At 37.0% G+C, this 23,630-nt stretch overlaps 1 protein-coding gene across 9 annotated transcripts in view; it reads right to left on the reverse strand.

Moving 5' to 3' along the window:
- The window catches only part of KIF21A (kinesin family member 21A), a 131,192-nt gene that overhangs the window by 21,427 nt on the left and 86,135 nt on the right, over positions 1-23,630 (reverse strand). For 2 of the 9 annotated variants that reach the window (XM_067564419.1, XM_067564418.1), the window contains exons 20-29: positions 23,172-23,369; positions 20,964-21,065; positions 17,396-17,561; positions 16,691-16,711; positions 11,860-11,920; positions 11,575-11,629; positions 10,042-10,259; positions 2,410-2,520; positions 1,715-1,843; positions 33-71 (exon numbers count right to left, since the gene is read on the reverse strand). In XM_067564419.1, the coding sequence (XP_067420520.1) occupies positions 33-71; positions 1,715-1,843; positions 2,410-2,520; positions 10,042-10,259; positions 11,575-11,629; positions 11,860-11,920; positions 16,691-16,711; positions 17,396-17,561; positions 20,964-21,065; positions 23,172-23,369 (1,100 nt within the window). The remainder of the gene's footprint in view (positions 1-32; positions 72-1,714; positions 1,844-2,409; positions 2,521-10,041; positions 10,260-11,574; positions 11,630-11,859; positions 11,921-16,690; positions 16,712-17,395; positions 17,562-20,963; positions 21,066-23,171; positions 23,370-23,630) is intronic. The other 7 variants (XM_067564421.1, XM_067564420.1, XM_067564427.1 and 4 more) reach the window with 5 other exon arrangements.

Genomic DNA, 23,630 nt, shown 5'->3' on the forward strand with positions numbered 1-23,630 from the left:
GGCCAGAAGGATGGAAAAGAGAGAGAGAGTACCTGTGTACCTCCGACAGAGAGGAATCACTTTCATCAGACCTACAATGAACAGTGGTGGGAAATTGTGAGGAGAAAGAATACAGGTATCAGCAGGGTAACGTCTCCATATGAGAAGAACAAACAACAGCATGGCTGGCTCAGAAATGCAGTGCACATTTACTTACTGCACATGGCATTGCTGCTTAGTTTATACTCTACATCAGGGATAACACTGGAGATGAACATTAAAATGGCTCTCTCAGGTAAGTTAAATTCACAAAAAGTCACATATCAAGGAGCTGAAGAATACTGCATAGTCACTTCCTGTTTCCCCAGTATTTCTTACAGAAGTAGGCAGTGAAAAAAATGAGATGGATACAATCTGACCCTGCATGTGATACTAATTCCTCCAAATATTTAAAGAGAAAAATCTAAAGCGGTCAGTGTCCGTTTAGTATAGAAACACATTTAAAGATTTTCCATATTGCTTATATTCTTAAATATAAAGTATCAAGATTATTCAGTCTTTATTGAACCAAGCTCAGCAGGACCGGACAAGTTCAAAATCCTTCACCTTCCATCTCCAAAAACGTTTTAGAACTGCCTCCCTCCGAAAACAAGATCTACATCTGCAGTATAATTTAAAATAATAAAGGATACCATGTCCTTCATTTTTAATGCAAATCAAACATGTTCAGTAATGTGAGTTTGATTTCATAGTAAGATAATAGAAAATACAAAGAGTTATGGTTATTAAATCTTAAACCATAAAAAGATGCCTTTAATAATATTATATCAGGTTAGTGATAAGATACTAAAATAACTTAGTTGGGATTAGGGAGCTACAAGCAGTTTTAAAATACAGGAAACCTTGCAAGCAGCTACTTGGTATATGGTGATTCTACAGGTCACTGAAAACCAAAAAGTTAAATAGAAATAATAACACAGAAAAATAAGGGATTGAAGCAATCCCTTAAAATGCTACAGTCAAAATCAAAGATTGTGCTTATTAACTTTAACTCAAAAATGGAGAATCAATGTGACAGTATTGTCAGTACTGTAATCTTGAAATGAAGATTCTGGTTCAACTCAAAGAAATCACTAATTTTAATGAGATTTTTAGAGAAGGAGATGTCTTCAATGTCAAGAAACTCAGTTTTACTTCTTCAAAAGAAGGGTGATAATATTGAGATATTTCTCCAAAATGCTTCAAACATGTCAGTTAAGTAATTAGAGTTGTTGCTAAACTACTGCACTATAGCTATTCCAATGAATCACCCTATAGGGGCTCTTTCAGCAATGCTAAAAAGGTAGCTGAATAATTGACAAAAGCATCATTTCCTAAACTGTTAGTCTTAATTTCAAAGTATAAATATATAGTCACACATACATATATCTATTTACAAATTCTATAGCGCTTCCAAGCATTTTGACTCATGTTATAATTTTCCTTTAAGTAAGTGCAGACATAAGCTATAAAATAGGGAATAAGGTTCAGCAGGAAATTAATTTTCTTGAATTTTGGCAATGTGTGAAAAGTATTTCCATAAAAATTTTAAACTCCTTTTTTGAAAGTTCATGAAATGTAATATCTCCTTATCTCTCACAGGAGAGGCCAAGGTATTTAATGGAATGCTACATTGATGATTTGAGTATACTTTGCAACTTGCTGGTAGGGTCTGAAGCTTCCCTTTTTGACTTACTTATCCTGCTGAACTGATGTGTTTCCCTGAGAAACAGTAAGACGACTAAAAACATTCAGTTCATTACGGGGACGGCTTGGCGGGGAAGAAGGAGGTGACAGACTAGTCTCTGAGGTTCCAGAATCTGAGCTACAAGAAAAAAAGAATATCTTCTTTAAAAGGTTATGACATGTTAGAGAGGTTAAATGAAACATGCCTCAAATAATGTATTAGACTCTCTTTTCTTAAACTAGAAATGCTGTTTACATGTACTACCAGAAAATGTAACAACTATATGGCTACAAAACTGCTGTTAGCCACAAGATGGCATGACATTCAAACAGCTTACTTTAAATGGTAAAAAGCCCTATGCAGAAAAACGTGGCATATGTAAAATGAAGGAGTTCTTGTAAAAAGAATAAAATGCAGCTTTTCTCAAAGGCATTTAGGACTTTTAACCCTAATACTTTTAGGACAAATACTCAAGAGGACTCCCTTTTAGTGACCAAGCTGCATACACCAAGTTGCATACAGTACAGAAGAATACCATTAAAAAACAGACATAGGAACCTGACAATGGATAATAATTTCACTGCCACCATTAAAGAGTTAATCTAGAATAAAATGATGTAAAACAAATCTATTATTTTTCAAGAATACTTTCCAAAGGCTGAATAACTTTAGAAAAAAAAAAGAAAAAAAAAAAGAATTCTTACTGTTTCTGTTCTTTCACTTTTGGCTTCTCTGTTGCTTTCTCATAGGCCTTTCTCTTTGTTAAAGGTGAAGATTCAGGTATTTTCTTCTCTGTCAGAGATGACTGTCTAGAGCTAAGGTAACAGGGAAGATTATTTTATCTTTCAGTATTTGTTAAAATTGCTTCTCATATATTCAAGCTGCAGTTCTACAACTCAGATTTAGTCTCAATATATAGCTCTCAAATTTTGGAATTTCTTAGATCTCATAATACTTTTATCCTCATATCCATTGGCTTATGGACATGGGGTAACTCTTGAGTTTAACTGGCTCCACTCTTTAAATTTCTTCTTGGAAACCTTATGGTTCAATACTCATAAAACATATGCCAATTTTATTTTTAAAAAAGTAAAGAAAGAACGCTAAAGAACACAATGGGCCAGATATCAGACATATATAAACAATACATTGACATAATCATAAAAGGCAATTTACTGAAGTAATTTTAATAGTTGAGCAGGGGTGTCATCCCAGTCAATGGGGAAGGAGGAATTCTATTTTTAGTTATGATCCATGGACTGGAGCATAAATTTTGGACTCCATCCTCCCTCCTATCCACAGCAGAACACCCACTGATGTTCGTGAGATGCTTGCACAAAAGTGAAGGATAAAATCCGGCCTATGCAGGGTAATTAAACTATTAGTTACTATTATTTAGTAAGTTCTTTATTGTCGCATTCAGTTTCATGAAGTGGAATAATACGCCCCTTGTTTGGAACATAGCTATTTCTCTCCTTTGTTTCTTCCCACTCTCTTCTTTCTCTGTTCTTGTCTGTGTGTCTCTCCCTCCACATTTCCTTCCCTGCAGTGATTTCCAACTCTCACACCCCAGGCCTCCCCCCAACCCCTTTACATCTGCTAAAATGATCACCAATGCAACAATTAACACTGACATCCAACTGTCATTGTAACTAATATAGTAAAAATCTTAAATGAATGCAACTGTACCATAGAATCTCTATGGACAGAAAGTCTATGCTTGAATAATAAAAGTACAGCAGTAGGGATATACTACTGGCCATGGGGCCATGATGATGATGGTGACTGAAATACTCATGAAGATTAGAGAGGCTACAAAAAACAGAAAACTCAATGATAATGGGGGATTTCAATTATCCCCATATTGACTGGGTACACACCACCTTAGGACAGGGTGCAGAGATAAAATTTTTTAGACACCATTAATGACTGCTACTTGGAGCAGCTAGTCCTGGAACCACAAGGGGGAGAGGCAATTCTTGATTTAGTCCTAAACGAGGCACATGAGCTGGTCCAAGAGGTGAATATAGCTGAACTGTTCAATAATAGCGACCAGAATGTAATTAAATTTAACATCCTTTTTTGGGGAGAAATTTCAAAGATGACCAATATGGTAGCATTTAATTTAAAAAAGGGGAACTACACAAAAATGAGGAAGCTCATTAAATGGAAATTAAAAGGAATAGGCACAAGAATGAAATGCCTGCAAGCTTCATGGAAACACCATAATAGAGGCTGAAACTAAGTGTACAGCACAAAATTAATAAAAGGACCAAAAATAATACTACCATGGCTAAACAACAGAGTAAAAAGAGGTGGATACAGGTAAAAGGGCATCTTTTAAAAACTGGAAGTCAAATCCCACTGAGGAAAATAGAAAGGAACTTGAATTCTGGCAAGTCAAGTATAAAAGTATAATTAGGAAGGCCAAAAGAGAATTTGAAGAGCAACTAGAAAAAAAGACACAAAAACTAGAAGCAAATTCTTTTTTTAAAGTACATCAGAAGCAGGAAGCCTGCCAAACAATCAGTGGGGTCACTGCACAGTCGCACGATCAATGTGCTAAAGGAGCACCCAAGAAAGACAAGGCTGTCGCAAAGAAGCTAAATGTATTCTTTGCATCGGTCTTCGCCACAGAGGATGTAAGGGAGAGTCCCACATCTGAATCATTCTTTTTAGGTGACATCTGAGGAACTGTCCCAGATTGAGGTGTCAGAGGAGATTTTGGAACAAAATCAATAAATTTCCTGTTTACCCTTTTTCCAAATAATTTCTAAATATGTTGAACAGCAGTAGTCCCAGTACATATCCTTGGGGGAGCCTGCTATTTACCTCTCTCCATTCTGACAACTGACCAGTAATTCCTACCCTTAGTTTCCTGTCTTCTAACCAGTTACTGATCCAGGAGACCTTCCCCGTTGTCCCATGACACCTTACTTTGTTGCGGGATCTTGTCAAAGGCTTTCTGAAATTCCAAATACATGATATCCACTGGATCACCTTTGTCCACATTTTTGACCGCCCCCCACCCAAAGAATTCTAATAGATTGGTGAGGCATGATTTCCCTTTTACAAAAACCACATTGACTCTTTCCCAACAAACTGTGTTCATCTAGGTGTCTGATAATTCTGTTCTTTACTATAGTTTCAGCCAATTTGCCTGGTACTGAAGTTAGGCTTACCAGCCTGTAATTGCCGTGATTGTCTCTGGAGCCTTTTTAAAAAATTGGCATCACATTAGTTATCCTCCAGTCATGTGGTACAGAAGATGATTTAAAATGATAGGTTACATTCCATAGTTAGTAGTTCTGAAATTTCATATTTCAGTTTGTTCAGAACTTTTGGGTGGATACCATCTGGTCCTGTTCAATTATTCCTGTTTAATTTATCAGTTTGCTCCAAAACCTCCTCTAATGACACCTCACTCCGTCTGGGACAGTTCCTCAGATTTATCACCTAGAAAAAATGGCTCAGGTCTGGGAATCTCCCTTACATCCTCAGCCATGAAGACCTATGCAAAGAATGCATTTAGTTTCTCTGCAATAGCCTTATCTTCCTTGAGTGCTCCTTTAGCATCCCAATCATCCAGAGGCCCCACTGGTTCTTTAGCAGGTTTCCTGCTTCTGATGTACTGTTCTTCAAATTCTTTTTTGGCCTTCCTAGTTATATTTTTATACTTCACATGCTAGAGTTTATGCTCCTTTCTATTTTTCTCAATAGGATTTAACTTCCAATTTTTAAAGGATGCTTTTTTGCCTCTACCTGCTTCTTTTACTTTATTGTTTATCCACGGTGGCACTTTTTTTTTTGGTCCTCTTACTATGTTTTTTTAATTTGGGATACATATATAAATTGAGCCTTTAAAAAGTTTCCATGCAGCTAGCAGGGATTTCACTTTTGGCACTGTACCTTTTAATTTCTGTTTAACTAATGTCCTCATTTTTATATATTTCCATTTTCTAAAATTAAATGTTACTTTGGTAGGCTGCTTTGGTATCCCCCCCTTCCACCCCACAGGCATGTTAAATTTTAATATGTTATGGTCACTATTACCAAGTAGTTCAGCTATATTCACCTTGTGTACTAGATCCTGTGCTCCACTTAGGACTAAATCAAGAATTGCCTCTCCTCTAGTAGGTCCAGGACTAGCTACTCCAAGCAGCAGTCATTTAAGGTGTCAAGAAACTTTATCTCTGCATCTTGTCCTGAGGTGACATGTACCCAGTCAATATGGGGATAGCTGAAATCCACCATTATTATTGAGTTTTTTATTTTTATAGCCTCTGTAATCTTCCTGAGTATTTCACAGTCACCATCACCATCCTATTCAGGTGGTCAGTAGTATATCCCTACTGCTACATTCTGATTATTCAAGCATCGAATTACTATCCATAGAGATTTTATGGCACAGTTTCTTCATTTAAGATTTTTATTTCATTTAACTATGTTTTCTTTCACATATAGTGGTACTTCACCAGTACAACTTATTCTGTCGTTCTGATATATTTTGTACCCTGGTATTACTGCGTCCCATTGGTTAAACTCATTCCACCAAGTTTCTGTGATGCTTATTATATCAATATCCTCATTTAATACAAGGTATTTAAGTTCACCCATCTTAGTATTTAGCCTATTAGCATTTGTATCTAAGCACTTAAAGTTACAAAAAGGTATCTCACGAAGCTGTGTGATTGGGCAACAAAATAACAGATGAAATTCAAGGTTGATAAATAGCATTGGAAACAAAATGCTACATACAAAATGATGGGGTCAGATTAGCTGTTATCACTCAAGAAACAGAACTTGGAGTCATTGTGGATAGTTCTCTGAAAACATCCACTCAATGTGCAACAGCAGTCAAAAAAAGCTAACAGAATGTTAGGAACCATTAGTAAAGGGATAGATAATAGGACAGAAAATATAATGCCACTATATAAATCCATGGTACCCCCACAACCGGAATACTGCTTGGAAATCTGGTCACCCCATCTCAGAAAAGATATATTAGGATTGGAAAAGGTACAGAGATGGGCAACAAAAATGACCAGGGGTATGGAACAGCTTCCTTAGGAGGAGAAATTAAAAATACTGGGACTATTCATTTTAGAAAAGCGACAACTAAGGGAAGGTATGATGGATGTCTATAAACTCATTATTGGTGTGGAGAGAGTGAATAAGGAAGTGTTATTTATCCCTTCATAGAACACTAGAACCAGCGGTCACCTGATTATATTAATAGTCAGCAGATTTAAAACAAACAAAAGGAAGTACTTCTTCATACAACACACAGTCAAACCTGTGGAATTCGTTGCCAGGGAATCTTGTGAAGTCCAAAAATTTAACTGGATAAAAAGAAGAATCATATGTTCAAGAAGGATGTCTAAGCATCTGACTATCAGATGCTGGGGCTGGACAACAGGGGATGGATCACTCAATAACTGCCCTGTTCAGTTCATTCCCCTGTAATACCTGGCATTGGCCACTGTTGGAAGACAGGATTTTGGCCAAGATGGACTATTGGTCTGACCCAGTATGGCCATTTTGTGTCTGTACTGCAAAAAAGGTGTGTTCTTAACTCAAGTTAGTTAGGTCAGCTTAAAATAGCATTTTAACTCATGTTAGCAGCTCAAGTTCAACCTCAGGTTCACTTATAGGCTTTAACTTGAGCTGCTAAACTGAGTTTGCTGTGTCTTCATTAAAATTTTAACCTAAATTAAGAACACATCTTTTTCGCACTGTACACATTCCCTGAACGTTCTCATGTGGAGCACATAACAGCATCAGGAGGGACAGTTGGCGGGAATGCAGACTGTATGTTTGACATCAATGCTGGTGTTTAACATCCAAGATCAGACTCTGTCCCTATATACTGATGTTTTGCCTACAAAACAAAGCTGTACCAGTTTGACTTAAGGTGTGATTTTTAAACCGATTTTGTTAAATCAGTGCAAAAGGTTGTGTGGACATTCTTATATTGGTTTCAACTAAGTTTACTTCCGTTCAGTTTAAGCCTATTAGGAATTAGTTTAAACTGAAATAATTCACTAAACTGAAATAAAGTGCCCACACAGGGGCTTGCACTCATTTAACTAAGTCAGTTTAAAAAAGGATTTACGTTAAATTGGTGTAATTTTTCATGTAGACAAGGTCTTACAGAAACAAACGGCACAGCTCTGCAGTGGGAGTATTGCATCTACACAACCATATTTTAAAAAAATAGTTGGATTTTGATCTGAGATCATGGTATTAATAAGGTATTGAATTAGGGCTCGATTTAGCTCTTAAAATGGAAATGGAAAAAGATCCTCATTTCAATGGAAGCTGGTTCAAGCTCTCAAAAGGGACTTTTACATTGAGACAAATTAAAGGAAGTGAACATCTACAGATAGAAATAATTTACATCGCAAGATGTTTTTGCTTTCTCCTACTATTATAGACTGCAGAGCCATCTATTGTAGATGAATTGCCCTCCCTCCCCCCACTATTATTTTTGCTGCATGATCCTACAAAGAACAACATCCCATTCTGCTACGATAGGAACAATTTTGATGCAACAGAGTTAGCATTGCAACTTTACTGCACGACCAAGTAAAAAGCACAGATAGATTTTCAAAGGTAACCTTGTTTCAACAACAAATAATCAGCAATAATTTGCAAGAGTAAGAAGGGAAATTTAATACTGTAGCAAGTAAATTAATCTAAGTTCTAAGTGAGCTACAGTATTAAACAGAACCTACCTACCACTAAGAACTGTTTGAGACAAAAAGTTTAATAACTCATCTGCTAAAGTATGATCAATGAAGTACAGAAGTAAGTGAAGTCCACTACTGAGCAGAACAATTTACTAAAGAGGATCAACTATAATGCTTCTAATGTTTGAAGTTAGATAATTAGCAATGAGGCAAAATAAAATTATCTTTCATAATGGGTACAATTTAATAACTATAGTGAGGCAAAAAGATATTACTCGAACTCGGATTCCAAGTCAAAACACGATGTTATTAAATCTTGGAGCTCCAACAGTCTCTAGTCATCTCACACACTAAATGCTGAAATAAGCTGGTTTCTCAGCATATCCTGATCATTCCCCCTCTGCAACACCACTAGCACTCCTTCTGAGCATATTCTACTCGTAAAAGCAATGAAGCCATCAGCATATGTTAACAATCACTGTCAGCAATGTTTTACTGCCACCTTAAGCACATGCTAGAAAAATTTGAAATTGTTAAAATTAAATGTACACTTGACAGTAGAGACTTCCATGAAAAAAGTAATAGTTTTATGGGAATAGGACAGATGGATCCAGTGAAGAACGCCTTATGCCAGCATCTATAACCTAAAATAGCTATGGGGATAGACTACTGTATTTTTTCATATTATTTATGGGAATAGGACAGATGGATCCTGTGAAGAACACCTTACGCCAGCATCTAACCTAAAAATAGCTATGGTATTTTTTCATATTGTTTAATGTGGCAAGTGCATTCAGCTTACATGTGACAGAACGTGGGATTAGTATCTAAAAGCTAACGAAAAGTTCCATGCCTGTGAATGACTGATAATAGTAATTTCAGTATATAAAAAGTGGGAAAGATTTGTGTCCCCAAAGTTAAATTTGATAAATAAAATTAAGTAATTAACGAATACTTTCAATCATTAAAAACTCTTCAGCTAAAATGTACTGTAATTGCGAAGGCACTGATGGGACTCAGTGTACATATGTAATTTGTGTCTTCATGTGCACGTTTACAGTGTTGTTTTGATAATACACTATTAAAATTGATAAGGATTTTTTTAATGTACTGTAAATTTAGGCTGCTCTATTTTAAATACAGTAAACACAAAATGTATCTCAAGTTTTTTCCCCCCAAGTCATTAGGACCCAGACTTATATTACTACTACAAAATTTAAGTTTGTATTAGGTTGCTTTGTTTTAATATGCTTTACTTCAGATTTGCAAAGTGTTTCTTTTTAAGGTCTTGTTGATGTTTCTGAAAAGACTTTTCCCTCTATCATTTGCATTTCACACATCACTAACAAAACAAGAAGCATCAATGATACCAAATGATTGCATCCACTATTTACAAACAAGCCTAAAGTAGTTTCGCTAAAGAAACCTACTTAAGAAATGTCTCAAACTATATTAATTACAACAGCATACGTGTGCTCCTGGGGCGGTTGCAGAGGAGGCCAAGGAACAGCTTTCTGAATGCTACTTGATTAGTCTGCAATCCATTGTCCTCCTTTGTAAAATTCAAAATCAGATATTACAAGAAATTGGCAACGTGCATTTTTAAAAAGCAAAAGGTAGTAAGTACAGCTTGGCCAAACTTACATGCTGCCTATTTTAGAAGGTAAGCCAGATGGTGGGGGAATGAGGTCCCTTTCCCTAGCAGAAGTATCAATTGTATCAGTATGCATCCCACTCTCTTGCACTTCTGCAACAGGTGTTAGAGGGCCAGGCAAAATGGTGCCTGCTGCACTACTGTCAGGGGCTAAATCGCTGCTATCTGCATACAGCAGTTCCATCTGGGTAGTGGTCCTCCGGCGGGCCTGAATTTAAAATAAAATAATAATAAAAATAATCAACTTGTGTTTTAAAGATAAGAGCACTCACTCAGTGTGTCAATGGTACATTTTTAAGCCCATCATTAAATTTTACTATTCAGTAGTTATACCAGCTACACTTAACTCTACAGTCAACTACCTAGTTACTTGTCCATGTTTCAAAGGAAGGAGAGGGTGTGAAATAGATACCAGGAAATAAATGTGGTATCATAGAAGATCTAACAAAATAAGGAATTTAACTCTGTCCATTATCATTCTGCAATAGTTAACCATGTGTGAACAATGGTGTTTGTGAGTTGCTATAGGATTATGGCTCTTGTTTTGTTACTAAATCTCTGTAAACGGGTTGCCTGTCTCCCGAGCATCCCCTAGTGGCCTGAGGTCACTGTGCTGAGGTACTGCCTCCATTTCTCAACTTTTTAAGGATCTCTTAATCAAATTAACAAAAACTCTTCTCAAGTTCAGCAACACCCCTCCCTGGGGCTGGATTTATTAACAAAATATTCATAAAAAAAAGTTCTCAAATCACCATCAAGTGCATACTCCTACTCTTCTTGCTGAGTGTCGCCCAGGCCTTTCCTTCCTGAAGTCTTTTCCCTGAAAAGTCAGGGTTCCCCACTGGCGTCCACTTGCTCCTACCAGCCATTCCCTGTCTGGGCACGTCTCTGCTGAAGTCTCTTATTTCACCTTCACTCTGGCTGTCTCTTCCTAAGCATCCTCTGCTGCAGGTTTCTACTGCTCTGTATAGGGGAATCCCCTTCCCTGTGGGTTCCACTTATTAAACTCCATATCTCATCCCAAGTGTGATGACAGACAGGACTAATTTTAGGAGGCCAGCCAGCTCCATGCTTCCAGCCCTTAAAGAGGCAGGCCACCTCATTACAGTCCCCAATTAACCAAAGCATGTTTAATTGTAAGCACATGAGTAATCCCAGTCCTATTCAACAAAGCACTGAGACACATGCTTTGTTGAAGAAAGGGCTAAAAGGATAAGGAAAGTTCCACTGTGCATCTCTGACTTGGAGAAGTGTTGGTGTGTGCAAGATTTGAAAAGGGAAGCTGCAGCTGTTGTGAGACTAACAGCCACTACACAACCTGAATATCCTGAAGGTCAGAAAAGTAAAGGGCACAAAGAATTGAGCTGTACTTCAAACTAGCTTAGACCTTTATAAGAAGACCTATTAATTGTGCATCTTTCCTGACAGCATTTGAGGACTATAACTTATGTAATCAGAAAAGGAGAAATGCATGACTCTCAAAGAAGGTGTTTTACAAGAGTTACTACTACAGTGTGTCTTACCTTACTTTTGGGCTTGACTTCACCACAAAGCTTCATGAGGTCTGAAGACAAGGAACTAAAAGGAGAACAGTGACACTAATTAATTTTTGCAGAACTAAAGTATTTTTCTTTACTTCTTGACAGTTTTAGGGGTTTTCTTTGGCTGAATTTGTGAGTAAAATGAGAAGACACTAGTATAAAGAATATTTTCTAATAGATCAAGAATGACCTAGGAAAAGAAAACAAAAAGTTACATTTATTTTTCTGGAAACAAGGCAAGTTATACGGTTTACAGAGCTCTTTTACCTTCCTTCTGCTCCAGGGCTGTGCAGTGGGGCATCTTCATCAGAACTATCTTCTACATTTTCTAGAAAATTTCCAAAAAGAGAACATTAGAAAGCTTATGTATCACAGGTGTACGGACTAAGTGCTAAACACCACTTCCTAGAAAACAAGGAGTACATTTAATTCATCTTCGTTTCTCTTCCAGTGAGGAAATATATATTAAGGTGGTTGTAGTGAGGCAGAGTGACCTTCCTCCAAGGCTGAAAGGGAGGAACCACTTAAAACCACTACAATGGTGATTTTCAAAAGAGTTTAAGAGAGTTCACTGACAGTTCCCATTGAATTTCAGTAAGAGTTAGGCATCTAATTTTCATAGGAGCCTTTGAAAATCTCAGCTTTAGAGTGTCAAGAGAGTGTTCCTACATTTTTTAACAGCGTACTTTCAATGAAGTACAAAAACCAGAATGACATACTTATAAGGGGAATTCTGGGAAAATTTAGGAAAGACAGAAAGAAAAGATTAATAGTGAGTAGTGTGAAATGCATTCGTGGATAGACACGACAGTTCTCTCCCTCTTCTTTTGTAATTACTCAGCTATAGGAAGCGACACCCGAATTCTGAGGGGAAAAATGTTTTCCTGTTTCTTTTAAGCCAAGTGATCTGGGGATTATTTTCAGTGATTGGATTGACAAAAGCAAGTACCCCATTAGTTTACAAGCATTTAAATTTTAGAGCAGGATGATACCACCATCTAACATTGCAGAACAGCTTCCTAAAGAACTACAAACTCTACATTTAAACTAAGTGCAAAAAGAGGCTGTGCAGTAGACCTGACTCCTATAACAAAATGGGTACAAACATCTGCTGACATAAGACAAACACCAGCATGCATGTCATTCACTGTAACAGTAAATCATACACATCAGATTAACAAATTTGCATGCAAACAATGCAAGATGGTAAATTAAGTCAACCAGTCCAGTATTTATGTACTTTTGATATTAAAAACAATGTAATTGAAAAACACAAAAGCTAAGAAATCAGACAAAGGAAAACACAACAGAACAACATAATGTGTTACCTCATCGGAGAAAGGCAGTAGCATACCTATTTGCATTTTAATTGAAGATTAATTTAGAACAATTTTTTTTAAATGCAGTAGATGCAATATTTAAGGAAAGTCCCTTCTTAGTTATCCCGTGGGATACGAAAGATCTGGATTTGAGTCCCAGCTCTGAAATAGGTACAGCAGGATAGCTCCAACAGGAGAGACAGACAAACATCCAAATCCCAGAACAGCCAATAGCCTGGTAGTCAGGGCACTCACTTGGGATGTGGTTGGGACACCTGTGTTCAAGTATCTGTTCTGAATCAGGTCCCAGATGACATCACAAGTGAGTGCTCTAACTATTGGGTGATTCTGTGATGTGTCTCAGCTTCTCTCTCTCATTTTGTCCAGAAATTCCATCCTTAGACCTGAGAAACTTCTTGATGAAACTTTCATCTAACCCTGTATATTCCCATAGTTTCAGTTTCAACAAATCAGCATTTTTATGACAAAAAAATATTTATTAGAAAAACTTCCTGCCAGCTCTAGTATCAATGATACACCAGGTCTGTCAATATATTTATTAAAGCTCATACTTCTGGAAAAAGTAGGAAAGAACCCTCAGATGAACCACAAACAGTAGAGAGCAAACGGGGCTAATGTAAATGCTGCCTTATCGTAATCAGACTATCCACATCCAAAAATGCTTCCACAAACTCCAAAGAACTTGTCAACCTAAACCCAGATGATGATCTCAATAGCACTTCAACTTTTGTACTAATTTAACAATGTAACTTCCATTACTGGATAAAAAACAATAATACAAAGACAGACAACTAACAGGAATACTACTTCACATGTTTTCCTTTTCTTCCTCTTCAGATTTTAACACAACATTGAGCTTTCGATAAGCGTTTCATTAATATGTGTATACAGAAGAGAGGGAAGACAGAAGAATACCTCCAAAACACTGAAGATAAAATTAACATATTTCTCATGTTGGCTTATGGCTTCAAAGAAATTATACTGCTTACACTAGGGATGAATTTAACCCTGCATCCCTGCCACAAAATGCTTACAACTGAATTTGTACAGATAACACAACAAAATAAAAGCCAGATAATCAAAAGTGTGGTGGAGGGGGAAATAGAGGAAATAGTAGGATGGCCAAACAAAAGAAGGTTTTGTTTGTGGACTCAATTGAGTTGTCATGTAACATTAACTCCTTTTTATGTCTGTTTTATAATCCAAGCCCAGGAGGGACTGTGGGAAGCCCCTGACTGGAGACTAGCATGTAGCACTAGCCAGATGAAACGGATTTTGAGGCAGAATTTGAAGTGAGATTATGAGGCACAAAGGAGGGAGGCCGTGATGGGCAGCAGAGTGAAATCAGAGTGTGGAGTTCTGAGAGAGAGGAGACAAAGGAAGCATTAAGGTGAGCGGAGATAGCCCATCACATGGGGGAGAGTACCAGGAGATGAAAGCAGAGATGCAGGTGCCTGAAGAACAGAAGAGAATCTTGCAAGTGAGGACAAACTGTCAGAATGTAACTAGTTTGACTAAGGTACAGAGAGGCAGTATATTTCATTCACAGGAAATGACACTTGCCTTGCTCCCTTCTCAAGCTGATCAGCTCATTCATGGCTGAGAGTAAGAATCATGAATGACCAGATCTCATTATTGAGAAAAGCAATTCTAGTGGTGTTTCAGAAATCAGTCACTAGTAACATTTCACAAACAGCTGATATAGTGCCAGTCTGAATAGGAAAGGGAGAGGAGAGTTGGAAGGAAGTCCTCCCATACACAATAAAATATAGTACAAGCAGACTCTGATTTACAAAGCTGTACTAGTACATCAGGACAGTGGTGGACACACAAACCATTCTAGCTTTGTACTTGTAATTTAGAATATGGTTTATTCTCTATAAAATGAATTGGGCAAGTCAAGCAGTGCAGTTGCCTGGTTAATTGCCAAGCATTGTAAAACAGCACAGGATGGAACTTGTTAACCTAATTACATAATATGTATCACTGTGACCAACCTCTTTTTTCTTTCTTTGTGAATCTGAAGAGGAGTGACTTTGTCAGGGTAAGAGACAAAACTGCTGGTTTTTTTGTTTTGTTTTTTTAAATTCTGACTTTCTTGGTCTTTAAAAAAGGTTTGTCTACGTTTAGAAAGGTTTAATGCATTAATACAATTCCACTTTGTCTTATGCATAGAAATAATATGGATAAATGTTATGTTGATGAAAGGAGTTGGGTTTCATCCTGCTCCTCTTGAAGTCAATGGGCATTTTTCCATTGCTATCAGTGAATGCAGGACTTTTAGGGATGCAAGACATCCTCAGGCATCAGAAAATAGTTTCTCAGCCACCCTGTCATTCTAGACCATAATATTTTTTCACATTAGATGCAACACTAGAAAAAAAAAGTTTCCTCACTTGTCAGGTCTTGGGCAGATCACTTGATCTCACTGTGACTCAGTTTCCTCATTGCAAAATAAAAATACTATGCTAATCAATGACATGGGAGTGTTGCAAAACAGTTCATGCCTCCAAAGCATTCTGGGACTGTAAGATGAAAGGCACTGTGCAAATACTTGCAGAATATCTATCTATTTTGGCTTTTAATACCTAGAATTTCTTGACTTATGCTCCAGATGCCTTTGAAAAGATTAAAAATATATCCAAAGCTGAAGAAACAACAACATTGACTGCAGGTTGGAGAAATGTTACTCTAATTTAAATTGACTTCATTTTTTGGCTGCTTATGCTTATTATTGAAGCTTATAAAAATATATTAACATTAAAAGATCAAGTTTCTATTTTATCCAAGCTATAATACTAACAACCTGTGACATCATTCCTGAATAAATACTAGCCTTATGTAACTACATATCTTGAAGCGGGTGTTCAGTGGATGTAAATTATCACAGTGCCAATGAAGCCAAGAAAAGCTATGATAATTTAAACCAACAGACCTATAATAATGAAGGTAGCATCTGCCTCCTTAAGTGCAAAATATTCTATGAAGAACCACTGACTAGGTTACATAAAACCCTACCACTGAAAGTTATCTGACACGTGTAAATTAGCATAAGACAATTCAACATGGTTAGAAACTTTGCAAAACCATACAGAAGGAATTGCCGATTCTGGGAAACCTGAGGTATTTCTGATGTCTTCATATAGAACAGCCAAAATAGTGTGATGTTTTGGAGGATTTTTTAAATTTGTATTCCTTACCTTGGTAATCATTTGAAAGTGACAAAATATACACTCACTAAGTCTACAAAAATGAATAAAACAAATTAAGCCTTGAATAGAGTGAAAAATAATCTGTAATAGAGCGAGCATTATACACATTGTGTGAAGCATTTAAGTTCAAAGACAAGTTATCTGTAAAAGGTTAAAAAAATTAATTGCATGTTAAGAGTTACTTTTTGTCAAATACAAGTGTTATATTTGTCACAGCTACAGCAATAATAAAATGTGATGAAATAGCCCCATTGAACTATATATATGAACATACTCAAAAAAGTAAATTAGGAACAAGTCTTACGTACAGCATATTTACTGCACTCGCTTCGTAACTTCTAAAAAAAATCAGCTATTATGAGTATTTTTAAGTGACGTCACTAAAGGAAGGAGCGTTTTTAAGCTTGTGTGATAATGAGTATGTATACAAAATTGTACATGCAAACTGTTCACACGCTCACAATTTCTAGGATGCACCAGTTAGTGTACATGAACAATTAGTAACTCATGCAGCTGTACAGTACACAGGAAGCTAAACATACTTACCCAGTGGTATGCTATCTAGGTCTGTGTAAATAACAGCGACAAGGAAACAAAAAGCAACACTCCAATCAAAACCGATCCATTAAAAAAATCCCTCATTAAACTATATTATTCATAGTTTAACCTAAGAGAAAATAGAATAGATGCTGTAGCAGACATATAACACCTCCTTCAAAAAGTACACACATATGAAGAGAGAAGAGGAACAAATATTTAGAAGTGTGTCTTTAGAAGTTTAAGTAACACCAAATTGTCAATTTTAGTTTCGTGTTAAAAAACAAATTAAAAAAATGTGGAAATCAACACTCTCTTATGTCCTGCATTTCACTGCTGCATGGATACTACACTTAGGGTAACCAGACAGCAAGTGTGCGCAAAAAAAAAAAAAAAAAAAAAAAAAAAAAAAAAAAGGTAATTTTTTTTAATGGGAGGAGGGTAGCGGAGACAGAGGGAAGGGCGGTGTAGTTGCCTATATAAGACAAAGCCCCTAATATTGGGATGGTACCAATACTAGAGACGTCTGTAAACCCTAATTACACTTTCAAAATGGTTTGCATGCACATCTAATGTGGAGTATATTTTTAAATGTATGCTATTAAAATACAGCATCTATTCAGAAAAGCAATGGCCTAAAATGCCTAATACCACATGCACAAAAAGCCAACCTCACATGCAGTTTACCACCGCTTTATAAGATGCCAAAATTACCTTGCAAAGCATGACCCAGCAAAGCATCAAGTTCAGGATTTAATTCTGCCTTCTCTTTCAGCATATGAAATAGCAGCTGATTTTGAGTAGCACTTGTAATTTCAGTTTGCTTAAGGCGTCCTTCAAGAACTTTAACTTGAGCCTCCTTTTGAGCTGCTTGGAAACCCTATAAGAAAAATGACAAGTACTTGAAAACATTCTGAGAATAAGTCAGTAAATGAGAAATCTTGCATGTTGTTTTGATTTCTGCAACTTGGCGGCCAATCTGAATCTGCTGCATTTCCTCATATTTTCTATGAATTAAAAGGTAACTAGAGGCCAAACTTTTTTGGGCATCCTCTGTCTGCAATTCTGTTTCACCTTCTTTCCTCAGGGCCAAACTTTCCAGCGTGCATGCGCCATCGGTGTCCAATTTTGGCATGAGCCAAATGTATAAATTGAGTTCACTCCCAAGCATGTAGGATTTGTGCACCTAATCAAGCACAAGCAAAATGCATGAAAACTTGAGCCTTAATTTTTTCACAGCTCAATCCTCTTATCTATTGCCTGTTACATGTTGCCTATAAAACAAAAACTATGAACTTCTAGGATCATTACATGAACATTCAGTTTTCTCTGGAAAGATCTCAAAATCTAACCTACATAAGAATCCATTTTAGGGGCAATTCCCTGAGATGTGTTGAGTTGTGAAGCTTGTTTAGTTTGAGAAAGTACTGCCCAGAATGCAAAACAAAGTTTTCCAAATGGAGGAAACTAAATTAAACATCTTCTTGAGGGTCAATTTCGAGGACAAGAGGATCTACTTCCATACATTTGATAGCCTGCAATGAGGTGGGTTGGAGGAAAGAATGATAAAACTACAGGCCAGATCCATTAGGAAATCCAGGTCTCCAAATTTTAAGTTTTCAGACCACTCTTTCAATTCTGTTTTCCCAATAGGATCCTGATATAGATCATAGAATCATAGAAGATTAGAGTTGGAAGGGACATCAGGAGTTCATCTAGTCCAACCCCCTGCTCAAAGCAGGACTAACCTCAGCTAAATCATCCCAGCCAGGGCTTTCTCAAGCAGCAGCTTAAAAACCTCTAAAGATGGAGATTCCACCACCTCCCTAAGTAATCCATTCCAGTGTTTCACCACCCTCCTAGTGAAAAACTTTTCCTAATATCCAACCTAGACCTCCCCCACTGCAACCTTCCCCTCTCTGTAATGAATAATTTTTTAAAAAATAAATCAATAGTTTCTGCTGCAACCTGTCTTTGTGTGACAAGGGAAATAACTGACTAAAAAAAAAACAAAACAAAAAACAAACCCAACAAGGGAGCAAGCATGCAAGAAACTTTGGCTCTGCTATATATTACTCATCTAATCGGACGAGGAGCAAAGAACCTCACACAATTTTGGGCTTTTTATAATTATAAAAATAAGTTGATATCAACTAGCATTTGACATTCTAGATACACCCCTTATATGTAAGCTGGGGAAGCAGATATCCAGTGACACTTGTGGAAGTGATGGATCACTGGAATAAAGTTTGTGGAAACGGAGGGATTATTTTTTTAGGTTTAAGTCTTATTACTTTATCATATAATGGAGGTAAACTAAAAAGTTATGGCAAGTACACAAGACAAGAACACCAAGTATACCTCACAATGTGCCTAACCCAAAGCCTATTTTAACAAATGGGAGCTTTTTCATGGACCTCAATGACTTGGGAACAGGCCCAAGGGAAGACAGAAACAGAAACCAATACATGTGATACATACACACACATACCTGCAGGTATTAAATATTGTTTATAAAATACCAAATATGCAGTGACCTCTTTCACTTTGAAATCATTCACTGGATTCCAGACATTAAGAAAAAAATCCATCTTGCTATGTTCAAAAGATAAGTCTTCTCAAATGTGTATGTTACACAGCAGGAAAATAGCTAGCGAGCAACACAACTCCAGTTTTGTTATAAAAAAGATTAGGTTAGTTTTAAGAAATCGTTGCTTACAGTTAGGATCCTTAAAACTGCTCTGATTTTCAGAAGTTTTGAGCACCCACACCATCCACTGAAGGCACTGAGAGCTGCTGGGTGCTCAGTAGTTTTGAAAATCAGCATGCTTATTTAAGAATCTTAATAAGGAGTTAGGAACTTAATGTTAGACACCTAATTTTGGGAAAAAATGGCCTAGATAGGTCTTAGTAGTGTGTTTTCTAACTGTTTTACTTCTTTGCAGTGATAGAATCATGGAGTTGGAAGGGAGCTCAGTAGATCATCTAGTCCAACCCCCTGCTCAAAGCAGGACTAACCTCAGCTAAATCATCCCAGCCAGGGCTCTCTCAAGCAGCAGCTTAAAAACCTCTAAAGATGGAGATTCCACCACCTCCCTAGGTAACCCATTCCAGTGCTTCACCACCCTCCTAGTGAAAAACTTTTTCCTAATGTTCAACCTAGACCTCCCTCACTGCAACTTGAGACCGTAACTTCTTGTTCTGTCATCTACTACCACTGAGAACAGCCTAGCTCCATCCTCCCTGGAACCCCTTTCAGGTAGTTAAAGGCTGCTATCATTCTTCTCTTCTGCAGACTAAACAAATCTAGTTCCCTCAGTCTCTCTTCATAAGTCTTGTGCTCCAGCCCCCTAATCATTTTTGTCGCCCTCCGCTGGATTCTCTCCAACTTGTCCACATCCTTTTTGTAGTGGGGGGGCCCAAAACTGGACATAATACTCCAAATGCAGCCTCACCAATGCCGAATAAAGGGGAATAATCACTTCCCACGATCTGCTGGCAATACTCCTACTAATGAAGCCCAAATATGCTATTAGCCTTCTTGGCAAACACGGCACACTGCTGACTCATATCCAGCTTCTTATCCACTGTTACCCCCAGGTCCTTTTCTGCAGAGCTGCTGCCTAGCTCGTCGGTTCCCAGTCTGTAGCTGTGCATGGGATTCTTCCTTCCTATGTGCAGGCTCTGCACTTGTCGAACCTCATCAGGTTTCTTTTGTCCCAATCCTCCAGTTTGTTTAGGTCCTTCTGTATCCTATCCCTACCTTCCAGGGTATCTACCACTCCTCCTAGCTTAGTGTCATCTGCAAACTTGCTGAGAGTGCAATCTACCCCATCCTCCAGATCATTAAGAAAGATGTTGAACAAAACTGGCTCCAGGATCTACCCCTGGGGCACTCCGCTTGTGACTGGCTGCCAGCTAGACATGGAGCCATTTATCACTACTCATTGAGCCCTATGCTCTAGCCAGTTCTCTATCCATTTTATAGTCCATTCATCCAACCCATACTTCTTTAACAGTGATCAATGATAACACTTGATTTTTTTGTGTGGGCAGAGAATAAACTATAGTTTTTCCCCCAGAATCAATTTGTGATATGGCAGCATAACTGAATATGCAGAATTTCATAATTTGGCAGTATTTTTTGCACACTTCATACTGAAAATGTTATTTTTATGTTTTAGTCAAAGCATTGTATATCCAATATGCAAATACCTGTAAAGTATGTGACAATTCAAAATACTTCAGCAGAGAACACAGTATATTTTACTCCCTACGTTACCTTACTAATGCCCATTGTGAGGAAGTGATCAAGAAGATATCGAGCTTCTGTTAGCGTGCAAGCATTAATCACTGCAGTAACATCCAAGGTCTCTCCTTCTTCCTACATGCACAACGGTTAAAAAGTCAGGAAATTTACATTCTATTCATATTACATAAGCACTGCTATTTTAAGATATGAATTATATTAACACTAAATATTCAGGGTAGGGTTTTCAAAAACAATGATAGGCTTAGGAGAACATGTCTCATTGACTACTTAAAGCATTCTGGAAAATTACATCCTTAAACATTATAGACTCCCTTAGGAACCTCTTTGTGTTAAAACTTTTTTTATTAATACCACAGGGTCATGTGACACTGCATCATCCTGGCTAGCTGGTCAAAAAAGTTCAAGGAACTGTTATTCCGGTATGAGGAGAACAGTGTAAGTTATTGATGTAGTAATGTAAACTAGGATACAGATAAAATGATACAGTCTGTACCACAAAATTCTAGAAAATTCTGTCTGGTGGTTCAAAACATTTTGCTATGTAATTCAGTTAAAAAGGCAACCTGTATGATGGTTTCATTACTCCTGGTAATAGTCTCATTTCCACAATAATTATAACAGCTAGTTCCTATGACTTCATCTCTGCCTATTAGATTATATTTGGCATTTCAATCCAAGGCGAACAATATATATTCTTGACAATACAATTAATCTTCTTTATCTTATTTTTACACTGTTTATTAACATAATATACTCCAAAAAGAACAAAAGTAATAGTTATACAAAAACAGAACAACCAATTTAGGCATTTATAAAATCATAGAAACGTAAGGCTGGAAGGAACCTCAAGAAATCATCAAGCCCAGCTCCTGCACTTTGGCAGGACCAAGTAAACTTAGACCATCCCTGACAGGTGTTTGTCCAATCTGTTTTTAAAACTTCCAGTGATGCAGATTCTACAACTTCCCTTGGAAGCCTATTTCCATTATATAGTTAGAATTTTTTTTTCTATTAAAGTCATAGTTAGAATTTTTTTTTATAATATCGAACATAAATCTCCCTTGCTGCAGAGTAAGCCCATTACCTTTTGTCCTACTTTTAGTGGACACAGAACAATTCATCACATCCTCTTTATAACACCCCTTAACATATTTGAAGATTTATCAGATCCCACCTAAGTTTTCTTTTCTCAAGACTAAACTTGAAAGTTTAAAAAGCAAAACAAAAAACTGGGCCTCATAGGTCAGCTTTTCTAAACCTTTTATCAATTTGTTCCTCTCCTAGATGGTCTCAAATTCCTCCCATCCTTCAAGTGTGGCACCCAGAAATGGACACAGTACTCCATCTGAGTCCTCACCAGTGCCAAGTAAGAGCAGGACAATTACCTCCTTAAATAAATATTCCTATTAATACACTCCAGAATTATATTAGCCTTTTTCGCATTGTTGATTCCTATTCAATTTGTGATTCACTATAACCCCCAGAACCTTGTCAGCAGTACTATCATATCGCCAGTTATTTCCCATTTTATAGTTGTGCATTTGATTTTTCCTTCCTATGTGAAGTACTTTGTGCTTGTCTTTATTGAATTTCATCTTGACTTAAGACCAATTCTCCAATTTGTCAAGGTTGTTTTGAAATCTAATCCTGTCCTCCTAACTGCTTGCATCCCTTCCCAGCTTGGTGACATCTTCAAATTTTATAAGCCTACTCTCCACTCCATTATGCAAGTTATTAATGAAAATATTGACTAGTACTGGACCCAGAACTGACCCCTCCGGTACCCCACTAGATACACCCTCCCAATTTGACAGTGAACTACTGGTAGCTACTCATGTATAAGTGTGTCTTCTGAACGTGAAGTAGACTATACTACAACAACCAGCTGTGGAAGGAGGATACAAATTTGTGACCTTTTGTCACAAGAACAATAGTATTTAATGCAAGCAGAAAGGAAAGTATCAGCTTTGACATTTAAAGGCCATGCAATATTAGTTTACATTATATATTCAAAGCTAAGAGTTAAATCCAAAAAACCCACTGTAGAAAAACCACTTACATCAGCTTTCCCCTCAACATATTTTAACTTAACATAAGTAGGTTGCATATTGAATGAAATACCAAGGTAAAATTAATCACAGAGTAAGACACTTTCAAGGTTAATGCAATTTCCCAGATGTATATTTTACCATTACTGAAACTTAGCACTTGAACTACCTTTGCTTCCTCCATCTGCATAATGTTTGCTTGGCAGTCAGAAATACTGTCATTGATGTAATCTATATTTGCAGTTAGCGACTCCATCTCCTCATTGATGTTATGGATATTTTTGTCTGCTTCTCCACCACCATCCATGATGATTTTCTCCCTTTTTTTCAAAAGCTTCTCTCTTCTTTTTGTAAGTTCTTCACGTTGCTATTTTCCAAGAGAGAATTTTAAATAAAAAGCAAAGGAAAGCTTGCATACTTAAGTCAAATATAATTTTTCTTATTTATTTTTGTTCTTTTCTGGTTATTTGGTAACCACAATGCACATTTTGCAGTGGGAGAGGAACAACAGAGGATGTGAATGTATTTGACGACATATTCATAAGATGTTTTTAGATCCTGACACTTGTAGCACATTTGTTTTGTTTCTTATTTCAAGTAAAGTTTGATGGTTCCAGGCTCTATGCTG

The sequence above is a fragment of the Emydura macquarii genome, unplaced genomic scaffold (assembly GCF_026122565.2).
Source record: "Emydura macquarii macquarii isolate MOO-44397 ecotype Brisbane River unplaced genomic scaffold, CSIRO-AGI_Emac_v2 contig_2636, whole genome shotgun sequence".
Classification (NCBI taxonomy): Eukaryota; Metazoa; Chordata; order Testudines; family Chelidae; genus Emydura; species Emydura macquarii.